The 27419-nt window shown below is 39.8% G+C and overlaps 1 protein-coding gene across 3 annotated transcripts; it reads right to left on the bottom strand.

The window, feature by feature from the left end:
• Positions 1–270: 270 nt before the first annotated feature.
• On the bottom strand, positions 271–27419 carry LOC137131735 (importin-13-like). Of its 3 annotated transcripts, XM_067513439.1 has the most exons (23): positions 27264–27419; positions 26783–26869; positions 21306–21431; positions 20476–20832; positions 19804–20057; positions 15549–15689; positions 15137–15278; positions 14429–14595; positions 14032–14152; positions 13203–13350; positions 11571–11752; positions 11293–11319; positions 10942–11076; positions 9661–9813; positions 9210–9290; positions 8953–9090; positions 8570–8666; positions 5008–5060; positions 3436–3502; positions 3208–3266; positions 2881–2970; positions 2548–2729; positions 271–2407 (listed from the first exon to the last, which is right to left on the bottom strand). In XM_067513439.1, exons 2-23 carry the CDS (start codon positions 26849–26851, stop codon positions 2311–2313), a joined length of 2886 nt encoding a protein of 961 aa, XP_067369540.1. In that variant the 5' UTR covers positions 26852–26869; positions 27264–27419; the 3' UTR covers positions 271–2310. The 3 variants fall into 3 exon arrangements, 1 of the variants encoding a protein (XP_067369540.1); XR_010915031.1 differs by lacking the exons at positions 271–2407; positions 2548–2729; positions 2881–2970 and adding an exon at positions 3719–4024; XR_010915032.1 differs by lacking the exons at positions 271–2407; positions 2548–2729; positions 5008–5060 and having other exon boundaries at positions 2891–2970.

The following is a 27419-nucleotide window of genomic DNA, read 5'->3' as shown; positions in this document are numbered from 1 at the left end:
TTAATTGGTTGGAGATAACTAAACCTGAACAATAAGCTATAAAAGCTGTAGGTTAGGATAACAAGATATTGAAAGCGCAACAAAAAGTAAGTTCACTTTAAAGACTAAGAAGAGTCATTGGAATATCAAATGATTTGACCTTTACTAGACTGGTACTAATCATTTCACAAATCTTGCAAAATATCTGCAGGATGTGCAAACAGCACATCTTTGATGGAAGTGTTGAAAAAGCAGAAAAAAATTGCTCCCGCATACAAAGGACTCAAGACCTGCAGTCTTAAGATATATTTAATAAATTAAAGCCAAGGTACAAAAAACAATATACATTTCATACCCCCCTCCACATACTACTCTTTCTTTAAACTGTGACAAACATCGCTTTATTTTCCCACCTCAGAGTGAGACCACAATACAGACCGAAGATCAGTGTTGAAAGTCCAATCATTCACAGTTTAAATCACTCAGCAGGACAGCTCACTGTCTAAAGCTGATCCCTGCCTCCAGACTAATTCACATCTTCCTGCAGTGTGTTGCACACTGAACAGGGTTTTCCCCTTAATCCTGAAACCCCCCCACCCCCCACAAAACACATACATGCTACATGTCTGCAGGCACCTCGGATAAGACAGAAGGATTAGACTGAGATAAGGTTTTATCAGGGACCACAAAGTACAGTACATATTGATGCTGAGTGGTATTAGATGTCAGCTGGTCCTGCTGATTCACTAGACAGTGTATTTCACAGCCATTACATCACTTCACCAAAAATGTCTCTGGCATTATGCATAAGCACAGGATGACAGCATTAATTCTTGTTGCAAATGATGAATAACTTTCTCAGAGGCTTCATTACTGAATTCTAATCCTTCTTGGTCTTCTCCTAGGCAATGACCCAGATGGATGAAATAATTTGACCGGAATGGACAAGTATTCGAGCAGTAGTTAGTATCAATTACAGAAGGATGAGTATAGTCAATGATTATCACTGGCTGGTCATTCCAGATATGATAAGAAGGTTTAACTGGTGGCCGACGAGCAGCAGAGGTGAAATACTGGATATGTCAGGTCAGTCTTTAAGAAAAGAGTAGTCTGAATGAGTGTGGTGTGAAAAAATGAATAGGCTCTTTGTTTAAAAGGAGGAGGAAGATATTTGTGTGTACTGTAGGTCCAATATAAGTGCACTGAACAAGTTGAAAAAGATACATCTGTGCACACACAGCCTCTCATTCATACAGGTATGAACACACATACACTCAAATACACCAAAGTGTTCAGCAATAACTGTTAATATGCACAACTTGATTAATATTTTTGCACGATTACAGTGACTAAGCAATCCAACGTCAGGATTATTAACCCCTCCAAATACTTCTCCCTTCCTGTGCCTCTTTCTCACTACCAGCTTTTAAAATTCTTTTTCTCCTTCAGCAATCACTCTTGGCCGTCCTGCTAAACTTAAGAGATCACTGCAGAGACACTACTGTCTACAATCCAAGGAGAACGCAGTACCACTGGATGGGACTGTTTGTACATGAGGTACTGCCCTATACACAGAGGGCTGGGCAAGAGCGTAGAAATCTTTTTAGTCCAAGTTGTGTAGTCTTCAGCTTCCTTTCACCACTTACGCCCCAAAAGGCATATAGAAAAAAAAAAAAATTAGACAAATTCAGAAATTTCCAGACTATTTGGCAATGCAGAGATTGCAGGGGCTTGAGTGGGAGTAAATATTATCGTATTTAAGCTATTTTTCCTGCAGAATCCCCTCCTGACTCTTTTCTCATTAGCAGCAGTAGGACTGATGACCACCAATCTACTATATGTGTATACATATACATTTATATATTTTATCTGATTTACTTTGAAAAATAATGACAAATAGCTACGTATGAAACCACTACCATTTCATATGGATGCTAATAACCAGGCAACAACCTAGGAACCACGGGAAGATCTAAAGAGGCAGAACAAGACAGAGATTGAAGGAGGTATGAGGCAGCATGCTGAGAGTGCTGCTCAAAGCTCTTTCAAAGAAAAGAGAAGAATGGAGGGAGAAAAGAAAAACTATCTCAGAACAGAGAAAGAAAATCGGAGCAGAGAGGACAGCCACCGTGAAGCCACCCGGGATTTGATGCTTGGCCATTAATCTGATGGTGGTTCCGGGGTGGAATGGATCCATGTCTTGTCCCGCAGCTGAGTGGGTTATCATTACAATCAGTTCTTCACTGACACATTTGGAAAAACTGTGTTGTTGCGGCATCCAGTTGGCTTCCACTAAGGACAGAGGTCACAGGTGAGAGTTCAAGAGTAGTTTCAGTATTCAGCAGCGTACTCTGTACCATGAAGCCCTCTGCACAGTAGTGTGAACTCCTTCACTACGTCCTTTACTCTCCTTTTGTTGACTCGTTCTCTGCATGACAGCAAAGGTATGAAGGGTGGAGCAAACAGAAGAGAAAAACTACATGAAATTCTAATGTGTAAATTAAAACTCAAATTAATTTTAAGGGCTCACTAGCTAAAAACCCCGTAATCAAATGTCTAGTAGTGTACCTGAGTATTTGCTGTGAGAAATTGTCTTTCTGTTCAGCTGTGACCCGTGATGATGGGAAACCTGGAGGCTGCAATGCCTCCTTCAGCCACACAGCGAGCAGGGAAAAGCAGTGCTTATTTAAACTGAAAAGCACTTCTGCAAACTGGTCCATGAGGCTACGAGATGCCCCACCACCGATGCCCTGGAGAGAGTGGAGGAGGTAATTTACATCAGGGACTTAATTGCAATGTTTGGCGTGTGATGACACAGCAAACTGCTGTACCAGTGAAGTGATGAAACTTTTCTGTGCTGGGATTTGTAAATGTGTAAATCTGTAATGTGATGCTTCTCACCTCTAGCACAGCCTGTACTAACAGTTTCCCATCCTCCTGCACCACCCTGGCCAATGGAGGCACATCTGAGCAGTGTGGTAACAGTTCAGTCTGAAAAAAATAAACAAAAGACAGAGACAGAGAGAGAGACAGACAGAGACAGACAGAGAGAGACAAAGAGAGACAGAGAGAGAGAAAGAGAGAGAGAGAGAGAGAGATATGAGTCATTTGGCTTCTCTATCTAAAATAAAAGTTCAATATTAATATTCATGCATTTGTAAGGTTTTTAGTGGTGTATTTGTTGTTGTGTGTTTATGTGTGGCGCTTGTGTGTGTGTGCAATGCTCACAAAGTACAAGCACGTTGACTTGACTGTCGGAGCTTCAGGAAATTTGAGTGACAGAACCCCTAGAAGTGGGAGAGGGTGAAAGACACATAAATAAACTACTGAAAGCTGGTGTCAAACATTTACAGTTTGTACTTTGTACTGACAAGCACATATTTCGCAAAGACTGTAGCAAAAGACCCAGTGTAGTGTGTACAAGTGTGTATTTGTGTAAATGATGGGCAAACTTACCACAGTGGAACACTGCTTTCACGTCAAGGCTCTCAGACAAGAACAAATCTGGCTTCCGTTTGAGAGCCTAAGAAGCAGATAAACACATTAAACGGAGCATGTTTTTCCTGGTCCAACCAAATCGGAACTACTTCACCACATTCCACTGCATAAGCTCCTTCAAAATACTATCAACAATACCCCTTCAGCCTGGTAGCCGGATCTGAGAGCAACACAGGACTGAGACCAGATCTGCCTACCAGGCTATACTCTCTCCATCTATTTAAGAAAAACTATATCCAACCTCATACAGTGATCCTCCAATGCAGAACTCAGCAGGTATAACAAACAAATTGCAAAAAATCAAACTGTAAAATCATTGGAAACTTAAGTCAAACTAAAGGCAGTGATGATTTTGGCTTTGATTCTTGAAATCAATTTTTACAACATTACTTTTCCTTGTTTTTGGTTGACTGGATTGAATATGCAACAGAAGTGTGTAGGTAATTAACATCTTCAGATAAAGAGAAACACAACTCATCTTGTAATAATGAACTCATTTAGGATGGAGGAGAGGAGAGAGGGAAAGGGAGAGAGATGAAGGTCAGATCTATCCAAAGATAGAAAACAAAGGAAGAAGAATGAAGACAGTAGACAAAAATATAAAACAGAAGAGCAATCAGCCAATTTATCTTGAACTGATTAATATTAGTTGAATATTAATTCATTTAGGCTTTGATTGGCTCCGGGCTGGAATGACTTCAGAGGAGGACTGAACTCAGAGACTAACCAGTCACCAGGACCACAATGCTGATACAGTGATCAGCATATCAACTTCAACTAAAATTTTTCATCTAAGGCTCTGGGTGCGTTAACATTTTTACAAGGAGCAAATGTGCCCTGATGTCAAGTTGTAGAAAAAATATTAAATTTATGGATTTTATTAAATAATATGTTAGCTCTTCTAAGGGTTTATAAGGGTTCTTTGTGAGCCACGGGTTTCCTGACATGAGGCTTATAAAACCTTTAAAAATTTACAACAGGCAAAAATGAAAATTTGTCATTTAACAATAAACTAACAAAAAACTAACGAATAGTTTTTCATTAAACACTGAGTAATCTTGCTATCATCATTAAGTACTGTCAGAAGAATAGCTTCTTTTAGTTTGTTGATTAACAAGACACTATAATTCATACATACAGGTGTCAATGCGTAATTGATGCCTTGTATAGTTTGAGTTCACCGAAAGAGACCTTATTGTACATCATGTCAGTGCTATGTTTGTGACTGACTGTGGTGATGTGACTGTTAGAATCAAGTGTTTGAGGAAAGACAGACATCTCTTTTTCAAACATTCCCCTCACATTTCATTCCAATGCCCCACCAATGTGATGGGACACCTTAGGGCCCAGTAACAGAAAGAGCTACAGCGAGGAAAAGGAGGACAGAGAAACAGGGAGAAAAAAAGAGAGAGAAACAGAGAGAGAAACAGAGAGAGAGAGAGAGAGAGAGAGAGAGAGAGAGAGAGAGAGAGAGAGAGAGAGAGAGAGAGAGAAACCCAAAGTGAATGAAATAAGAAACCAAAAACACACCTGAGCTTGGAGTTGCATAAATGAATCAACAATATCAGGATGATCCCTGGGTCCTAAAATATAATAAAGATGAAACTTAAGAAATCATAAGAGAATAAGAATAATATACAAACAGCAACTGAATAGATTCAACAGTCATGTAGAAATAAAAGAGAACTCAAAAATATTTTAGCGAAATAATTCACACGTGAGTAAGGAACAAAGGGGAACGAGGGGGGAGGGGGGGTATATGAAGCTTTGGCAGAGTATTGGAAGAACAGACCAACCAAAAACAAACAAACAAACAAACAAACAAAAAACAGGCAGAATACAAAGACATGGGTCTGTTTGGAGAGAAAAGTAAACAATAAGTAACGAGAGAAAAAGAATATACCTAAAGAAACAAAAGTGGGTTTGGAGTGGGAACCCAGGAGGCACCTCTGTTACTGTTACAGTTTGGAGGGAAAGGGGCACCAAACCTGAAAGAACCCAGTTTCACCTCCTTCCCATGAGACACTGCAGGCAGTATTGTGATCAAACAACAAACCACACATCTCCACTCAGATTTAAATCAATGGCCTCAGGGGGAGTGGTGATCATTAAGGGACCGTTCAGAGCTGGTCTTTAAAATCCCCTTTGCTTCAAATGTGAACCCACAGTCATCAGTATGAAATCACAAAAAAAGATCTTAACAGGATTTAATGTTGATTCCTCCCTTATGCTGGACACAGACTACAAGACCTTTTCACATCTAAAAGGTAGCAAATGATGCAAATTAAACACACAATTCCTGTAGAAGAAGGATCCACATTTAGATTGCTGACATGATTTAAAAGTGATGTTGGAGGAACTCCAACAGCTAACTTTTAATGAAACAGAGTAAATGTCTGTAGTGAGCGCCCAGCTTTAGCTGTTCCCAGACTCCAAACATGCTTCCTTCTCAATATCCCCCTCCAACCCTCATTCACACTCAACCCCTTGAGAGAATACAGGGCTTATTCAGAGGGCTGTGAGGGACAAGCCTGACTCTAATCCTAGCACAGCAGTGGCTGAAGCTGCATTGAGCTGGCTCGCAGTGTAATATGTTACCCAAGTGAATAAGCTAGTGCTCTCTGTACTGTGACTGTATCCTGTAATGATACTGTCTTTGGAAAGGTACCTGGTCAGAAAAGAAAGTTTAGAGCCAGGAGGAGAGGCAGCCATTACTTAACCAGTCAAAGCAGGAAAGGAGTAGAGGAAAAAAGGGACAACACAAAGGGAAGGGGAGCAGCAGAAAGTTCTACTACAAGTACTCTATGCCAAGTGTGGTAAATGTATTTACATTATCTAATTGCCCATCTGGCTCTGATGTCAAGCACATGAGAAAAACATCTGATCAACCTAGAATCCTTTAAATATTAAAAGTTTTTTTCATGCCTCAGACATTTGAAATTATTAAATCTGTAATAGGTAAGAATACAGGTCTGCAATGATAAAATAATTATGTAAGACACTTAGATTACACTTTTACTCGTTAATGTAAGTGGAAAGTCCAATGATTCTAACCTTACGTCATTTTCCCATTTGTGCTGAGAGATGTATGATTGTCTAGAAATTTAGCCGCAAATCAATTTTCATGTGCAATCACAATAGGAAAAGGGTGTATACAGTCAGGGCTTAACACTAAGCCACAGTGGCTAGTAGTTTCCCAAAGTTACTAGCCATTAAACATTTTGCTGACACTTAAAAATTGGGTAAAGATACAACATACAATATATTGAGATAGAAAATACAAAATACAAAAAAGACCCCCTATTCAACGCTGTACATCTAATAATCATTTGTAAGTGGGACGTGTGTAGGTTATGACAATGACAGAAAACCCACACGTTGTAGTGTCCTTGAGGTGTTTCTTTAATGTAAACCCCATGCACAGAAGAAAATGATCCCATTACAGTCCACTTACAAGAAGAGAGGAAATAAGGCACTCCATCCTCCATCCCGAGTTTAAGGTACAGAAACATACTCAATCAGCTGTTTTATTAGCATTCAGAGTATATAAATCAGCTAATGGGAGTGACTGTGAAACCCACCACTGCCGAAATCCACCAACATTTGGTGGGTTAGTGCCTGTAATTAGGGGTGGGCGATGCATCGACGTAACCATTTATGTAAATACCTCGATGCGTAACAAACAGGCCTCAGAATTAAAGGTGTACCATTGTCCCGGGGACATCTGGGACAATTCTGGGACGAAAAGGAAAATGACCTCACAGGGCCCGCATTTAGTTGTTAAAGGTTACTAGTGCTGAGATTAGTGAATAAAAAAAATACTTGTGGAGCAGCTTCTTCTCTCTGAATATAAGCGAGGGCAGAGCTCAGCTAAGTGTCCCTTGTTAGAGAGGGATCAGACAGCTCAGGTAAAGTGATAGTTACTCCTTAATTCAAAAGGATGCCATCAGTGCTAACTCAGGTACAGACGTAAAAACGCTGCACAAAGGAACGAACGATCTATAAGCATAAATTAACAAAACACACATTAAACGATCATGAACGTGCAGAAAAGCTATAATTTCAGCTCTGCCTGCAGTTCCCCATACACGGTCATGTTTTCACCACAACAAGCTTGTTATGTTAACTGCTACGAACTCGTTAGTTCCACCTAAAGCTGGAAGTTATGTAATGCTGGATGAGCTCGACTTAATGCAACCTATTGTGCTACAGTTTCTGGTAGACAGTCACACTCCCAAACCAGGCAGGACCCCAACTGTAGCAGAGGCCCCTATTAGTAGCAGACAGAGGAGGACGGGGATCAGTGATAGTTACTGATTTCATCTTCATTCTTCTTAATCTTCACCCAGTTTCAATTTAATTAATGAGAAATTACTGAGTTTATGTGGTGACTTTGTTGTTGTAGATATGGATGAATAAATTCCCACTCTGAGCCGATTAAATGTACAGCAAAGTAAGTCCAACAGTCCAGTAGTACATCCTCCTTAATGAAGGGGATAATATTCAGTTTGTGTTTAAACTCAGGAGTTCATTTTGTTTTGGACATCGGTTTTGTGTTGCTGTAGTGCAGACGGGAGTTTTTTTTATGTAGCCAGTCCTCACTGATATACTTAATGGGGTTGAAAAAATAATACTAAAAAAAAATGTTTCATAACATGCAATAACTTGCTGGCTATTTTAACAATCCTAATACCAGATAATCACTGGCATAATCATTTGTTATGTTCATAATTTTTAGAAATTATTTCTTAAATTAATTGTAAAATAAAAAAAGAGGTTGATGGGAAAAATAATCTATTGATTAATTGATTAATCTGAAAAACAATCGACAGTTTATTTGACAAAAGAACAATCGTTGGGTGCAGCCTTAGTGTTAAGGTGAAGTCCTGTGTACAGTATTTTACAATGTACACAGCAAATTGTTTTTTCCCCCCTTCTTGTCCCATTTCCTCTGCCACATCAATATATGATTCGGTATCCTGTGAAACTAAATGTCTGAACGTTAAAATGTAAAACTGGAAATATTCAGAGGTCTACCACAGATTTAAACAGTACACAGTATTCACACCCCCACCCCTGCTGGACTCCCTACCTTGATGGAAGATGGAGAGTGTTACTGATGTAACCAGCTCAAACAAGGCCTTGATGGGAGGGAAGTGATCTGTCTCACTGGCAAAGATATGCACCATCTGAAACAGCAGGATGTCATATCAGACAGTATTTTTTACTTGCACTCAGCAAACTAGATAGCTTTAAGGAAATGAAGTTGCAGCAGGACAGCTGGTTAGTATCCTGATGTCTTCCCATACTCTGGCCATAACGTGAGTAATGCTGCATGTGTATGTATATATACAGACACACACAGAGAGCGAGAGCGAGAGAGCGAGAGAGAGACACACGCACACACTTTGTATGCAATGTAACCACAATTGAAGAAACAAATCAAAACTTGTGTGCAGATGCAGAATTGTATACCTGTCGTGTGAGGTCAAGGGCTGACGCCTGGGGAATTGTACTGTACATCTGCCCCAGCATTTCACTCAGCTGGGACACCATGGGAGCAAAGTCATGAAGCAAAGTCTTCACTGACTTCTCAAAGATGGCGCAGACCGCCTGAGGAGCAATGAAGAGGAGTTTCACAGAAATGTCACCACACCTCCTTGTTATTAATAGACCAACTCCTACAAAAGCAAAGCTCTGACATTATGTGGTTGCACATGTTAAGGACTTACCTCAACAACCTGCGAGTCATTGAGCCATTTGCTGAGTACTGTCTGTATAAGAGCAAATACTTGCTGCAAAACCACCACCACCTGAAACCCAAAACCAAAACAGTTTAGTAAAAATAACATGTTGCAATGTAAGGAAAAATAATTTACACACTGTTGCACATCTGTCAACAATGTTACTGATGATAATAGCTGAAGTACAGCAAAGAATTTTCCTGTTGCCCACCCTAACCCTTTAGCCACTGAAGGCTGATTTATTCTGCAGAAGATGAGGGAGAGGAGTCGATGTGGTTGCAATCATCAGCATCCACTGCATTTTGCGAGTACCAAACTGTAGTGTGCTAGTTTACAAATGCCTTCATCAATTACAAATACAATTAACCTACGGCAGATAGCAAAAATATTTTAAATTCCCCAACCATAATGAGAATGATGATGGAATTTAGAAACTGACCGGGTTTGGTCCAGGTGGGGGCGGCGCTGTTTTGACAGGTGGTGCTGAGCCCTCCGCTGACTCGTCATCCTGCTTGCTAATGTCGAGAGTAGTGAACAAGTTGGACAGCAGTCCCAAGATGTGAATGATTGCTAACTTATTGGACGGATTAGGCTAAAGGAAAAAAAATACAATAAGAACAACACGTAAAGAAATGTTTACAAATTATTTTTGAGGGGAATTTGTGGTATACAACCATATGCCCCTGTACATGTTGCTCATTTAGTGCATCAGTTAGCCTTGAAAAAGACTGAACAGCATGAGTAGTTTTGACAATTAATGTAAGGTAGCCCACAAGTAATTTTAAAAACCTTGTTTGTGATGTTTTTTAGTTACTCATAATAAAGCCAAAGTAAATAATTACGATTACCTAATCAACAAAACAGATTTTTAACATTTTAGTTATTGGTGATTATCTCGTTTTTTTAATATCAGTTTCTTAATGACAGGTAAAATCTTTAATTAAGTGTTTCACTGGCAGGACTTTATCAATGCCTGTCTCAATAATGATTTACCAGAGCTACAAATGTGGCTGCCACACTGTCTTACTGCCACATCTCTCTTCTCTTATTTAGTATCTATCCTTCTCCCAATGTGGCTGCTTTTATTGTACACCATTACATGAGCTGCTAATACTCGATCAGCTTTTGCAGTCACCCCATTAGACATGGTCATTCCTCCCTGATGTAATGTAACCTGAAGTTCCCCACTAGGTGCCACCATTTGACTGGTTTCAGACACAACACCTGATTTTGTAGTCTGATGTAATGCAGATAAATCAAAGAACTAGACAGAAAACAATAACAAGAGGGAGGAAGTCATAAAGGATAGATGAGACAGTGTGCGACTATGTGTGTGCAAGGGAGGAGTATCAAAATGTGTATTTTTAAAGAACCCAGCTCTATATTTGTACTATCCTGCACGAGTATCTAAAATTTCCGGGTCTATTAGACTTGACATTTAAAACTGTATAAAAAATTATTTTGTGTGATTTTATGCATATACATGACTTACTGGAATTGTGTGTGTCGCTATAATGTGTGTCTATAATGTGTTTGTTTGCATTAAGGAGTGCATGTGCGGGGTCAAATCCAATCTGTTCCCGCAGAGAAATGTTCCACTGCAGTGACACCACACAGAAATAAGGCCTGTTTTTATTGGCCAGAATCCAAGTGTGCATGCTGTGTGTGTGTGTGTGTGTGTGTGTGTGTGTGTGTGTGTGTGTTTGTGTTTTGTACGCACCGTCTCATCTGCAAGCTTCTCCAATTGCTGAATGTAGGGGGTGATGAGGGAGTGAAGGTTTCTTAAGATGTCTTCCACAGGGAGAGCTGAGAGGAGGAAGCCTAGCGCCTGCATCAGCCACATACACTGGCTTGTCTGCAGACAATTGCAGGTTTAGTTTCAGTAAAAGGCAGCAGAGAGCTTGAAGTCATTAAAGAGTTTTATGCTATACAGACAGCACATAACATGGCATTTATTCAGACTGTAAACATGTCACATAATTCCTTCATGGCATCTCCTATATAAAAAGTTAATTTCTGAACTAGATTTCTGAGTTACAAAGAGAGAGAATGTGAGAAGATAGACACTGACCTTGTGGATCTGCTTTATGAGCACCTCCTTTAGAAAAAAAACAAAATCAGAATGATGATTCTTTTTGAAAGTACAACAAAAACTTCTCAAATGATCAAGGAAAAGTAACGCAGTAAAGATACTGCAGAGATTTCAAGGTGTAAATGCTATTTATAGAAAGAAGAAAAATCAAGTCTTATCCACTAAAAGGCAGCAAAAAATTAAGGTTCATTGTTATTGCCTCTTAAACTTGATGAGATTATATCAGCTAAAAAGGGGAAGTGGGCAAGTGCACTTACCTGAGACACTGCTACTATGTTGGTTGCGTAGGGTGGCAGGTCATATTTACATTCTCTACAAATTTTCTTGAGTGTAGAGACAGATGAAACGGAAAGGTCTGGATTGCCTAATGCCTGCAGCACCAAAGGTAAGACACTGCTGAGCATCACTGGGTGATCTGCTAACCATTCAGCCAGAGCACCTAGTGGGAAAATAACAGCTCAGATAATGAGAAACAATTTAAGTTACTAAACAAACAAAAAGAATCTATTTAGCGATATGCTGTTGTTAGTTTGTACTTCATTTACAAACCCAATTCAAAAATAGAGGGGACAATGTGTAATCTAAATAAAAACAGAATCCAAAGATTTTCAAATTTTATCAATCCATATTTTGTTCACAATATAAAATAAACAACATATTAGTTGTTGAAACTGAGATATGGAAAATACTGGCATCTACAAAAAAGTTGGAAGAGATTTGTGTAGCATCCCCTCTTCTTTTAACAACTATCTGTAAATATCTGGGAACTGAGGACACCATTTGCTGGAGTTTTAGGAGAGGAATGTTCTCCCATTCTTGTCTGATGCAGGATTCTAGCTGCTCAAATGCCCTGGGCCTTTGTTTATGGATTTTAATTTTTCTGATGTGCCAAATGTTTTTCTTTGGTGAAAGGTCTGGACTGTAGCAGGGCAGTTCAGCACCCGGACTCTTCCTCTGCAAATCCATGCTGGTGTGATTGATTCAGTATGTGGTTTAGTGTTGTCTTGCTGAAATATGCAAGGTCTTCCCTGAAAGAGACATTGTCTGGATGTGAGGATATGTTGCTGTCTGTTGTACTTTTAAGCATTGATGTTGCCCTCCAAGATGTGTAAGCTGCCCACGCCATAGGCACTAATAAACCCCATACCATCAGAGATGGAGGCTTTTGAACAGTCTGCTGATAACAAGCTGGATGGTCCCGCTCCTCTTTATTCCACACACAGCATCCATGGTTTCCAAAGGAATTTCAAATATTGATTCATCTGACCACAGAGCAGTTTTCCATTTTGCCTCAGACCATTTTAAATGAGCTTTGGCCCAGTGAACACTGCAGCCTTTCTGGATCATGTTCACATATGGCTTCTTCTTTGCATGATACAGTTTTAACTTACATTTGTGGATTGCACAGTGAACTGTGTTCACAGACAGTGATTTCTGGAAGTGTTCCTGAGCCCATGCAGTGATGTCAAGTAGAGAATCATTCTTGTTTTTAATGGAGTGCCGCCTGTGGGACAGAAGATCTGGCCTTCGGCCTTGTCCCTTGCACAAAGAGATTCTTCTGAATTTTTTATGATATTATATACTGCAGATGGTGGGATCTTCACAATTTTCTGAAATTGTTCCAGAATTTTTAGATGGAGTTTGTCACAAATTAGTGAATCTCTGCCCATCTTTACAGTCGAGAGGCACTACCTCTCTGAAATGTTCCTTTTATACCCAGTCATGTTACTGACCTAATTAGTTGTCAAATGCTCCTCCATTTGTTGTTTTTTTGTAAGTATTACTTTTCCAGCATTTTCTTCTGCTTCTTCTTTAAGTTTTACACATTGTCCCAACATTTTTTTAAATGGGGTTGTATAAGATCTGTGGCACAACTTTATTTGTCATACCTATTGTGAACATAACTGTATCTGCTAACTGGACATTGTTGATGTTTATTCTGGGGATGAGTCCTATCAGGCCCGGGATGACATCAGAGTAATTCACATCTATCGTCTCTGCTATGGACTGGAATCCGTACAGCAAAGCTTCAGTGTGCTGGAGAAGGAAAATGCAAATAGTTTATTTGTAAGCAGGAGTTATCAAAAAAGGTGCAAGGTGCAATCACAAACTCAATTCTTGTTCTAACACAAAAGTTAAAATAAAATGCATCAGTGCAGACATAAGTCATATCTTGTCTCAATTACGCCAATGCCTTGTTGATGGGGCTATGAAACCCAGGGATACAGTCCCTCTTGTCCACTGCAGTTTGCCAACAAACGGCATCTGGTGGTCCCAACACCAAACAAAAGATACCAAGCAAAATTTTTCTGCTCAGTGATTCCAGGAAAGATGCTCAGCAGGCTCACTATTAATATACTATCAATTCACTCACTATAAATGGAAATATAAAATGAACCATGTGGAGCGAGAATAACCCAAAATCATCATAAGCGTGGTTAAGTCCTGTTAATATATACATTTTAACTTAACTTTAACTTGTTAGTTTAATTTGAGTGTGTGCATTTTAGAGGTTTAAAAGTATGAAACAAATCACAGCACACTACACTTCCACAACATATTGACATAATTACGATATGGAAATATATGTGATTATTGGCTTCTGGGCAATGATCAAAGAAACATAAAATGCTTCACATTTTCTCCTGCTTAACTGTGTGTGTGTGTGTGTGTGTGTGTGTGTGTGTGTGTGTGTGTGTGTGTGTGTGTCTCACCCACCTGCCATGACATGGGCTGCTCTGCATTAGTCAACAGTCTTCCTAGTTTATCATAGAGGTTACTCAGCAGCTCGGCTCCCAGCATTTCATACACGTACATGAGAGTGTCTGAGATATCCACCCTGAAGGACAGACATGCACATGCATTTTTTTTTTTTTTTTTAATAAAAGGCACACAATTTTGTTGTCTGTTGTTTTATGTGCCACAAAGGTTTTGTCTTTTCAGCTGCCAGTCCAGTGAGAGCACATTAGAGGAAAACACACTCATTTGCTGACCAATCACCCTGTCAGCAAGTCATTTTTGAGACATCCAGGCTATGTGGAAACAATTGCACAGCACAAACAGGCACATACAATACATAGAGAATTGGTCACACATACAAATGCACTGAACAAACCTGTAGATTCTGAACTGTTCTTTCTCATCTGAGGACCAGGATGCATACTCCTGGTCAGATGGGAACTGGGCTTTGTGTAGCAGAACATCCACCAACTGAAAATACACAGGCCTGTAGACCTGCAGATACACTGCCTGCTTATCAGACTCAAACGACATGATTTCATCCTGAGAAGTGAAGAATAAGGAAAAATTTATGCACGTTTTTTTATGCACAAATGAAATTCATGTGGCATAGCTTGCTTACTATTTCGCCACTAAGAGGTTATTAAGACATTAGGACATTAATGTAAATAACAGATTATTATTTAACACTTATACTATACTTATAATAAAACACTTTTTATGTATTGTCTGTAACACTATATTGCAAACTCATAAACCAAGAAATTGATCGTTATGTGAGGAGAAAACCTTTCGTTCAAGCTGTCACATTTCATTATTTGAAACTGCTGACAAAGGCCAGTGAGATACCAGCAAGTGGCACATTTCTCTGGTAAGAATGTGTAGGGAGAGTACATGTTACTGTTTTTACAAATCCTCCTAAAGACTTTCCAATACACAATGAGCAAAGCTTATTTTGTAAAGTGGTGTGTAAATCATGCAATTTTGCAAAACGTACAGTGACTCGTTTGTCTAACTTACAGAACCCCACATCTATATTACATTAAAATATGACATAAGATCACTACAAGTAAGATTTCCTTACTTGTAGTGTGTACCAGAAGGTGAGTGTAAGGGAGCTGGTAGTTTCATTGACTGGGTAATGGCCAGGGATGCCTGTACAAAACATAATCATGTTGACTAAAGCCAGGAAGCTCTGCCAGTGATCCACCTGCTCCAACAAAGTCCTAGTGAGAGATGTGGGTATAAGGGAAAAGAGAAAGTGTGATTACACAGCTGTCCATAAACTTGCACCTCTGTGACACAGAAACAGATAAAAACATAGTGGAAGTTTAAGACCTAATATGGGTTATTGTCAGCAGATTGAAGAACATCTTCCGATTACCGATAATTATTTAATTATGAAGATAAACGCACTATAGTATTTTTTTAAATTTATATAGACCTAGTGAAAAACTGACTGAAATGAGCACTTAGGGATAAACACACACACCCACCTGGAGTGGTTCTCTCCTAGTGTGACAGCGATCCGGCAGATACCATGGCAGGTCTCCATATCTCCATTCTGAACAGCCTCTCTGAGCTGCTCCTGGAGGGCCAGCACTTGAGGAACTAGTTTCAGCAAAGTATTCACATATCTACAATAGACACACAAACACAGACACACAAACAGAAAAACACCAGAATTGATAGTTATGAGTCAAATTGAACAAAAAACCCTGAGTTAAAACCAGACATGGTGACGGACAACTAAGGAAATCACATGCACAGCCAGTTAGCCTGCAATTGTGAAAATGAAACTGACTCAGATTGCTCATAGCTAGTTGGATGTATTTATTTCTGCTTCTAAAGATACGCACTTATTTCAAATCAAATCTCAGTCCAAGTCAGTCAACCTCTGAGCCAGCACACCCACCCCTAAAAACCCACACATCTACCAGGGAACCAGAAAAGCTATTCAAAGCCCCTGCTTAGAGCTGTGCTGCTGTCAGTTATTATTCTGTCCTCTTCCTGCTGTCTCAGCCATTTCTAATTCCTAATACACACACATGTCCTAACATAGGCACGCACAAACTCGCTTAGACATAAGTACACTCACTTAAGACACACTCCTCAACACAGGTTTTGATCTGTGACAATAACAGACAACATCCTCCTGTCATCCTTAATAACCGTTAATGAAGGAGTACCATTTGTCGATAAAGGATGTGCCTATGCACTGGTGTGTGCCTAAATGTCACTGAGGTGATCATGCTGCATATGCGAATGCTGTAATTCTAAACCATTTAACATGCATGTCAGTCTTAGGGGGCTTTTGTGGTATGCTGGCAATGACTGATCTTTTGTAAAAACATCAATAAGGACGTGGGTGTAGGCTGTTGAATATTCGTCAATGTACAGTTTTGTTAAAATAAATAAATAAAAATAAATAAACAGATCAACCTAAAAAAAGACTATTTCATTGGATTTCTCCTAAGATCTTATGTAAGGTTACAAGTGGATGAAGCATTAATTACATTATCAACTGATATGTTGTTTGTTTGTTGTTATGTGTTCTTTTTTTTTTCCTTCCTAACCATGTAATTTTTCATTAGAGCTTGACATTAAGCTTATTCAACCTCTTGCCTATTGGCGAGTAGCTAAGTCCAAAATGGAAAATGCAGAATGTAATAATAATTTCTACTTTTCAAAATTATATTTAGAAAACAAATGTTAAAAGCCAGGGCAGGTGTAGCTAGGCTATTAGAAAGGATTGTGGGAATTTTTAACGTTTTAACTTTAACGGTGAAGTTGACACATCATTTTTTAGAGAGGTGTTGAGCTTTGGTCATCAATTCTCTTCACATTTAGGCACAATCGTTTACTGGACGTATTTAAAATCAGAGGGGGGAAGTTTGAAGGCTTTTATGCCTGTTTTAACCAGAAATAGCATAGATAAGCGCTCAACGATAAGCAAAATAATCGCTTTGTTAACAAAACAGATAATTTGCTACATTCATAAGGTCTAAATTTGACTGGCAGAGAGCTCATCTCTGTAAAAGTGGCTGAAGGACACGTAAGACTTCATTAAGCAAATGTAAGGTTTTGCGTCAGGCAAAACAGGGTGAACATGGTAAACATGGTGAAGCCTGGGGCAACTGTAGCTCAGCTGGTAAGGCAGTCGTCCCCGAACCACAGGTTCAGTCTCCCACTCCCTCCAGGCTATGTGTCAAATTGTTCTTGGGCAAAACACCGAACCCCAAGTTTCTGCCGGGGGCCAGGTGAGCACCTTGCATGGCAGCCATCACTGTGCGTGTGTGAATGGCTGAATGAGAAGCAGAAGCCCTTTGGATAAAAGGGCTATGTTGGCAGATCTTTACATTATTAATGCTTAATAGAGTTTTGTTTGCAAGTTTGTAAGTGCAGCATGAAATAAAACAATTAATGAACTCGTCAGATTTACCTGATATCAGAGATTAAAGTCGACATTAATGTCGAGCCCTGGTTCTCTGTCAAATAATAGTAAAAAGAGCCATCTCAATTATCTAAAGTAAATAGTAAGTAAATTAAAGTAAAATGCATATTTTTTTCAGGTCCAAACCCTAATACTTTTTTATTCAAAATATATAAAAATAAAAAGGAGCAAATGTTGATATTGGAAAAATCTGAAACTATGGAATGCTATGGTATATGGTTATAGTATAGTTGCTTTACTGAAATATGAAAAGTATTTTTTGTTCATTGATTAGTTTACTAATTGTTTCAGCATTAATGTAATACCTAACACAAGAGTAATAACCTAAGAACATGCTGCTGATAAGCACCCTCTGCTCTGCAGGTTAAATGCATCTCTTACCCCATTTCAGGGAAGCATTTTCTATTCTAATTTCCCTCAGGTCCTCTTATGAGCTATGAAGCCAGATCTATGCTCCTGCATTACGAAGCCAAGTCCCCTACCCAGCAGCCCACACTGATTCAGCCTTCTCTGGAGAGAACTCCACCCGGCCTGAAATGTGATGTTTATGAATCTAGCCTCCATCTAATAAGCACATACCTGTGTGTGTATTATCCTCTGTGTTCTGTTGTCTGAGTAACTCTGTGAGAGCAGCACTGGGACTGCCTGCACTTACCTCTGAGTGAGTGAGTGACTGTCTGTGTGTGAGTGTGTCTGTGTGTGTGTATTTGTGTGAATGGCAGACTGCACTCAGAAGATCATTCAATTTTAACAAGGTGCTTTGCAGATTCAGGTCATGCACTCTTAGCTCAAGAAAAGAGGACTTCTTGTGTATGTAATGCGATTAAAAGGGCAGAATGGAATTGTATGCTTTTCTCCCATTTCACTCATAAGAGATGGAATTCTGGCGATTCCACTGAGACATTCTGCTGCAGTGTCCTCTCCTGTAACTCATAGCTGCCTGTCCTCTCCTCTTTTGCTCCCTGCCCTAGCTCCTCCTTTATTCTCTCCCTCCAGCCCCCATTTTTTATCCTGCTCCCCACCTCTGATCCCCTCTTCAATTACTGCAACACTCTGAGACAGGGGAAATAGGTTGCCTGGCAACAGGATGCAGCTGGACCAATAGCATCCCCCCAAATGAGTTGACTATAATGTGTTTAAACAGAGAGAGAACAAGAGAAAGGGAGGAGGGCTTAGTGATGGTGAGAGAAGAGGAAGGGAAAAAAGAAGAGCACAAAAAAGAGGCATAAAAATAGATGAAATAAACAAAGATGGAAGACAAAAATTCGGGTTTTGACTCCATTAAGCTTGGTTTTCCAACAGTTTTGCTCTTAGAACGTAGGTCCAGCCACAATAAATCCAGTGTATCTCCAACTAGGCCCATAAACTGCACAATACATTGGCAAAAAACAGATTCCATGTGTTTTCTCAAGAGAAGCAACTAATGAGACTGTCAAGACTTTTGGGAGAGCCTGACAAACACAGTGCCAAACATGCACATGACAAGGGGATGTGAGCCATAACGACAATAAAAATGAAAGAAATTGTATTGAAAAAAGGTGGACAATAGTACAAAGAACTGGTATGCACTGTAGAAAAGAAATCAGAAGGGCCCCATCTCTAATGTAGTCTATCCTGGAGCCCAGCAACACTTGCTGAGTGGGGATGTTCTACCTGCAACTCCACAACTAATAATCATTTTCTCACCATCTGCTCAGCATTATTTCTGTAGTTAAACCAACTTGTCAGCATCAACTGCACAGATGCAACCCTCCACCCATCTGTGACATCTGAAGAGGTACAGTATGGAGAAAAAAGTATTTTATTCTTGCAAACTTCTACTCCTCCTTCTCTTAGCGCCCTTTATTCTCTTTGCAATGTCCCATCACCCCCACCTTCTCTCTCTTTCCCTATCTGTATGGGAGGGGTAATGGGTGCCTGCTATGTATGAATCAACCAGGGCATGATGACATCTCTCCCTAGCTCTGTAACCATAGCAACGCCAGCCAACCGAGAAATGCCGTTCTCCTCCCCCTAGCTGTCAACTTACCCTGTATCAATCCCGCCCTTCCATCCTCCATCCCTTCCTGTTTCCCTTCAAGTTCCCACTCGATCTGTTTCCTCCACTTGACTAACAGATTTTTTTCCTCCTTATTCTTCCACTGACTCTTTCCTTTACCTTCATCTTGGTTGTTTATTTTTACAGTTACTGCCATGTCAAGCACTCATACCATATTATTATTATTCCTTTCTTCTGACTTTCTTTTGCTTTAGCCTGCCTGTGTGAACACACACTGGCATACATTTATTATACACACCTTTGGGAGTCAGGCTGTGAGATAGCATTTACTATTGCCTCCACCGCAGTGTCAAAAAGCTCCGGGTCAGACAGGGCACTAAAGCAGTCGTGCACCAGGCCTTCGCTCTCGCTGAGAGGCACATCGAGCAGCACCCAGGATGACAGGCAACGCAGCACGCGAGCTTTCACGGGCCCTGGGCTGTCTGTCCGTCGCAGCAGTTGCTGAAGTAAGGGACACACTGACCCCCACTCCCGACCCAAAGCACCCCGAACCTAGAGGGTGGATGATAACAAGGGTTAGACTGCTACTGTATCACTAGCTTGATATGTTCTTCTCTTAGTGTGTATGAGTGGCTATCATGTAAAATTTTTCTATATGGGTGCCTTACAGCTGGGTTTTTTTTTTTTTTATAGTCACCAGTAAGATGATTTATTCCAACACCAGTTTGGTATTCCAAAATCCAACTTTTTGGAATATGCCCACTTTTTTTTTTACTTTTTTTAAACCATATATCACTAGCTTGTACAATTTCACAATTTTCAACAGTGTGCAGGAGACACATTTCAGTCAGTTCTTGGTAAGTACTTAAGTTTGATATCTACTGATTAATAAAAACAAACAAAACCTCAAAATAGAGAGGTAGCCATCACCACCTGCAGAAGTAGGAGAAGGTTGTAGCTGCAGACATACCTGTCCCTTTCGATATTGCGGTAAACGGCTAGTCTGGAATTCCTCGGGCAGGACGGTGAGTAGCTCCAGTAATGCCATGCAGCGTGCCCGTCCATCCACCCCTCCTCCCTCTTCCTGGAACACCCGAACCATCTCTGCCACTGCACCAGGCCAGGCCTCAGGCATTGTGTTGAGTGCCAGAGAGGCCAGGGCCACACACAGCCGGGTAAGAACCATTTTGGAGCCAGAAGAGAAACAGGCAATCTGGGAGAACAGCTGGGTCTTCAAAGACTCATACTGATCTGTGGGGATGTCTGACCAGTAGCGAGAAATCTTAGTGTGAAGTGCACTAGCACCAAAGTACTGAATCTCTGGCACCTGTGAAAGATTAAGAGACAGATGCAAACTTCACTAACCATTCTGCATTGAAATGCACTTCATTAACTGGGTTACTGTAAATGTGTAAAAACATGCAGCATACAGTATGAATAATCTCAGCCTTATCCTCAGCCTCTGACTTATTTTAAAAATGAGCCAGCATTGCTCTTAGCTGTTCAATCTGCGGCTTTCCCTGTCCAAGCCTCGCACATGTGCTGTTGTAGAAACTAATAAGAAACCTGGTTATGCATAAACTTTACATGGCAGAAAAATTTGCATACTCTAAATCTAACTGCGGAAATCAAGTTTCGTTAATCTTCTACTCCGATTACAGAAACCAGGTTTCCAATTTACTTGACAGGTAAGAAATTTCTTTTCTGAGAAAGCCTAATGTACCTTTGTTCCTAAGAGCATACAAAAGCACTATGTGTGTATCACTCTGGTATGTACTGTAGAAAAGAAATCAGAAGTACCTTATCTGGGCTCAGTAGGGCCCAGCAAAACTGCCAGGCCTGAGGCGAGACTTGAGCCTGCATTAGCCATTTTTGTGCCAGATTCTTGTTTTCTATATTGGGATCATAGTACAACTGGTGAAGGGCCTAGAAAGAAAGGAGAAAGAGAAGGAAAAATAAATAATTAATGTAAATTCATACAATCTGCTAATGGTGGAACCGTGAGGGGGGGTGAGCAACTTTGTACTATCAAGTCTATGTGAGAAATGTTTTAACTACACTCCACACATTGACAATAGTGGGTGTCAGATTCAACAAACCAACTAACAGAAGACAAACACTGTGCTTTGAGCTCCTGTTTTTTTTTTTTGGGGGAAAGATCTGGTTACCCTAAGAAAAAAACACTACATATTTTCACACTCACACACAGTAGAGAGTTTATCTCAAAAACCTGGACAATGGAGAAAGCAACGCCCTGAAAACAGGACTCTCTGAAGTACATCTGAATAATATGAGTACTTGAGTGCAGGAAGAACAAGAAAGAGCAAGTCAAAGAGAAAGGAGATAAAGGATGAGCATAAGAGAGTAAATAAAAGTGGAAAACGGAGCAAGTAATTAAACAGACACCTTTAGTGCTGGTAGTTCCAGAAGAGAGGTTATGCACTACTTTGCAAGAATGTCTGCTTTTTCTGGCTATCTCACACACAAACACACATGAACGAAAATTGCTGGCAGGCAGCACTAAGTGCCTGGCAAGCAATACATGGCAAACAAATCTATTCAGTGAGCTTCTGATCCTTGTCTTTTAACCCTGAAGCCAGCTCACATCAATTCCTCCACTATCAGCCCTTTATTTCTGTATCTTCCCTCTCATTCCTGTCCCTCTACTCATCTCCATCCAGCAGAAACTGCCCATCCAGTTTAGTTCCATTCTTCAGCTTTCTATAATATATCTTAAGTCTTCTTCAAAAGTCTACAAGCCTCCCTATACCCTCATTACATAAGCTAAGTGAGGATGAATAATACCATAAAGAACCCATGATGGGTCACAGAGAGTGATTATGAAATTGCAAATACAGAGAAGAACATACAGTCTAAATGCCTACTGGAAGCAGAACGCTTCAGATGGTGTTCTCTGCCAGTACTGTACGAGTCCCTCAATGTGGCTGACTGTTAATGTGCCAACTGTTCAAAATATAAAACAGAGCATTAGATGCAGTTTAAGTATATTTTTTGCAGCAGGTACTGAAGGCACAGTGCACATGTGGATTTATTGTAAAGTTTTCTGATGGGTCTTTACACTTCACTTACATCAACCTCTTGCATGTTTGGGTTTCTCCATGTTTACTCTTTAAATGAATGTAGGCAAAGCTGCACGATAAAATATTAATCTGTTATTGTGCTGTGATCTGGAAATAAAAATGTACAGAACATTATCATGTCTTCATTCCAAAGAGAATGGGATTAAGATGTTTTTTGTTTGTCAGCTCTGGTCTGTCCTTTCTGTAAACAAGGCTTTGATATGAGAGTTTAAAGCAGCAGTGGATCATTACCCTGGCCCACTGTGTGATTGCAGACCTCTCCTTATCCAGTCACAAACAATGCCTTGCGTGTGTCTAAGGGTGTCTGTCATCCTAGGTTTTTTATTAAACTATAACATAATAGATATAACATCAGACATGCAGCAGTTATTCCTGCTAACTAACTGTAATTGGCCATTTTTAATTGGTTCTTAAAACGTGCAAAAAGCGTGCACACCTCTATAAAACTATTATTTGCAGCTGAAGCATCTAACTGCATCTACAGATGGTGACAACCTGCCTGAACCACCTGCCTCCACCAGAGGATGGTGTGCTCTTGGCAGACACTTTCAAAGGTCATTAGTCCCCTCTCGTTCTTTTCCAATGGCAGTAAGGGAAGAGACATTCAAATGAACAAATATGGCTTAGTTCGACAGATTCATCATCTGCTCTAGCACATAACCAAGGATTTAAGTGTATCTGGTGTACACTTGTGTGCTCACTACCAAGCCCAAGAGATTGACAACAGTCTGGATCCTGAGCTGTGATAACAAAGAACACAATAATAACTAATCAATAAAAAAAAAGACATACAAAAACTATGAAGCAGATCAATGGAGCCAATACCCATAAATATCACTGAGTTATCTTTTAATATTAAAAATGTAGTAGAAGACTCTAAAAGGGAGTGTCCTGTTTATGCTGCTTTTAATCATATATCTCACCTGACATGCTCATTAGGTGTAAGTGCACTGGCCTACACACACACACATACAGACACACACACACAATCTTTGCACACAATATTCACGCACAGCAGGTCATGGCTTCCCTCTGCCATAGGTTCACTATGTTTTTGAGCCATCTGTCCACTACAGTGTCACACTCAAAGTCAGCATAGTGGTGGGTGGCAAGTGCTGGTGCTGTGCAGCAGAAGGCACCATCACAGTACCAACCTATCATGACACCATGCCATAGCTGGGAGAAAATGCAGAGGAATGATGATTAATGGTGGAACAAAGAATAATAGTTTAAGTGAGAATGTGTGTGGGTGGTTGTTGACAGCACATGGCCAAGATAGAAATTAGGAATACCATGTTGCCAATAGTGATAACATCTCAGCACTCAGGCAGCAAATAAACCAATACACCAAGAATCTTCACATGCAAAGGTCAGTTACATGAACATTTTCCAATTAGTTAGTCACTGAACAAATGGACATATGAACATATGAATATGAATAAATAAGAAAAAAACAACAGTACCGGCACCAAGACATGAGTATTCTGCAACCTACAAGATTACCAAACATGTGTATGTTCTATATTTAGCCCATACATACAAATTCACTGGCGACTTCATTTGGTACACTATACAATCTAATGCAATCCAATACAGCGGCTCCATGAATAATTATAATTACACCAGGTTATACTGTAGTTTTCTAGTTTTAAAATAGAAACTTTCAGAAAGGTGATAATTATACTATGTTATGTGTTATACTAAATTATGTATAATTGAGGTCAAAGTGGGTGGTGGAGTCATACTGTAGTGCATTTTATTAAGAGGTGCTTCTGATGTTTTGGCCTCTTTATTCATTTTAATAGGGTTCCCAAAACATCCTAATATAGTTTATATTGCTATTAATGCCATGATATAATACTTGTGATCATCCTTCTTTTCCTTCTGAAGTAGCCTCTCCTGTCATCACAAAACTATTATATACGCAATGCAATATTTCTCAGATTCTTATGTTATGTAATACATGTAATAATATCTTTTGTTTTTAAATCAAATAAAGCACCTGGTAATCCCACATATGTGAGGTGACACTCCTTTCCACATCTCCTTGGGCAAGATGCTGACCCAGTACTGTGCTGTGCTCGTTTCTTATGGTACACAGGTTTATTTTCTTAAGGGAGAGGTGTACGAATGCACAAAGTATTACATTTCTACTTGCTCTGTTCAACAGCACCATGTGAAGCTGATTCTGCAATAAAATCCACTTGATGCTTAGTAGTGATTCTTAAGCTAATTATAGTTGAGCAGAAATGTAAGGCAGTATACTATACAATCCAATCCAATGCATACACAAAGAAACGGACAATGTGGTACTTTGTTTCACAGACCCAAGACTGAACAAAGCACTTTCTATTTGATATATAAAAATTCTGAGCCAGGAACCATCGTCTCCACCACATCCCAGTGCACAAAAATGACAATTCTGTACTTATATTCTTTTTCATTTTTCTCTTTAAGCAAATACATTTGCTCTTGTGATCTCGAAAGCTCACTTTCAATTAATGTCTGCTGGTTGTGTGTTTATTTACAGTTACATGCTGCTGTGACAGTTTGGCGGAAAGGATGATGAAATTTCTGTAAAGAGCTACATCTCTGTTTCTACCTAACATATGAAGCTGGTGGTATGATACAGCCACTAATACACTGGTTTTAGGGTCTCATGCAGATTTTAAACACTTTTTATCTCCCTCTTAGTCCAAAGAATGAACCTAACCAATTAAGTACAAATATATCATCCAAGCAAAACGGGAGTTATAAAAAGATATAAAAAGAATTTATCTTAACTAACGAACATAGATTCTAAATATAGATGAGCCTTAGAAGAATGATACCTCATCTGTTTTGAAATGTAAGAGTGGTGTAATTGCAAGCTGTAATTGCTCACAGACTACATGGCAAATGATAAATCATGACACATAGCATCTGAAGTATCAGTTAATTACTGATGATAAATTACTGATGCCACTGAACCACTTGTAGCAGACTGCATGCTGATGTAAGCAGTCACATTATCTGAAAAATGAAATGCATATATCCACAAAAAAATCATAAGAACTGAACTCAAAACTCACTTGTGGCAATATTAACATAATATCATGCACTATTTTTACAGACTTGTTGAAATTTAGTAAGCAAGGTTTTATTCCACTGTAGCTGAGAAACTTAAAGACTAGCAAAATTAATATCATGATATAATAAAATTTTACATGCAACCCAATACATTTGGCTCTTACTTTTATTAAGAATGACCTATACCTCATAACAAATCATTTCTGAAACTGTGGTTCCATTAATTATACATTCACATGCACACAAAATGTACACGTGTTTACATGTTCACTTTAGCTCATGTGATGGACTGCGTAGAAATATTTTTGATCTATTCTTTACTACTACCAAATTATAAAACAACCCCTCAGACCCAACTCTTTCAATCTGTAGAAATGAAAAAATGAATGTATGAAAACATGGAGATCAACATGGGTCCATTCTTAGCTCACTGTTTGCCATTCCTCTTCCTCCTTTATTACATGAGAAACCACAGTGCCAGGCTAAACCATTTCCCACACAGGAATGCGCTATTCTCCTTTATACCTGCCTCTAATCATATCCGTGTCATCGCCAAGCTCCTCTAACCCCCTCCCCTCCAGGGCTCTGTCACAGACATCGACCCTGTCCCACCCTTCCCTTCCCTGCTTTTCCACAGGAGTATCTCTCGCTCTCTCTCTCTCCTCCCTGTTGTTTGCCAATCTCTCTTCAAGTCCGAGTCAGTGGCCACCAAGCAGGGACAATGATCACAGCAACCTGGCAGCCACAGTCAATACTGTCAGGCAAGTACACAAACACATGCGCGCGCACATGCACACCAATATGTCCAATCTAGCAGAGAAAACCAAGACCCAGACAAGCGAAAAACGACGAAAGAGATAGCGGGATGTATGTTTTGTCATCTAAATTTAATTCCATATAACGTTATGCAAGAATCGTTTGGATGTATATTTTTTCCAAACACAAACTGTAAAAATGATGCATTATAGCACTACGAAGCAAATGCAATTCATACTTTCCTACTCAACCTGTCTGTCTCATCTAAAACATGACAACCTCTTTAGTCCAAAAAGCCAAACTGATGTTCTAAAACTATTTTGTCATAGAGGACTGGTAAAAAAAAAATACCTTCTCTACGTTTTCCACGGTAAAGTCCAGGGCGTCCGGTGTGGCTGCTATCCTCCCCGGCGTCTCCATATCTCCGCTGACACGGAGCTGTCAGATTATCAGATGAGAAATATATTCAGGAGCAGACAACACCAACATTTATTTAAGACATCACACTTTCCATGATATTATCGAAATAGTAATCTGAATGTATACGTTTGCTAGACGATACCGTAAATGTAGCCATGTCTGAAAAGGACATGGGAAGCTAACCGGCAAGCTAACATTAGCATTGTATAGCAGGCTAACTGACTCCAACCTTCACTATGGAACAATTCTATAGAAACGGTTAGCACTACTATGCTAGCGCCACACTAGCTAACGTAGCAATACATGTAACTTCACGGTTCGCTAGTCGCTAATGCTACCAAATCCGACGGCTATTCAAGCAAATTCAGAACCTGACAGCGTTATCTAAAAAAAATTCGCCTCCGTGTATTACCTCTAGTCTGTCTAAAGGACCAATATTTTCGCACTTATTCAGCCCTTCGACGATATGATACAAGGATGGCAGCTCCCTGCCGCTTTCTGCCTCTGCTCCGTCACCGGGAGCCTTTTGCTACGTTCAGGCGCCGTGGGATATATCGTAACAACAGCG

Source organism: Channa argus, chromosome 8 (assembly GCF_033026475.1).
Source record: "Channa argus isolate prfri chromosome 8, Channa argus male v1.0, whole genome shotgun sequence".
NCBI lineage: Eukaryota > Metazoa > Chordata > Actinopteri > Anabantiformes > Channidae > Channa > Channa argus.
The sequence above is the reverse complement of the archived record's forward strand: the minus strand, read 5'-3'. Positions and strand labels throughout refer to the sequence as shown.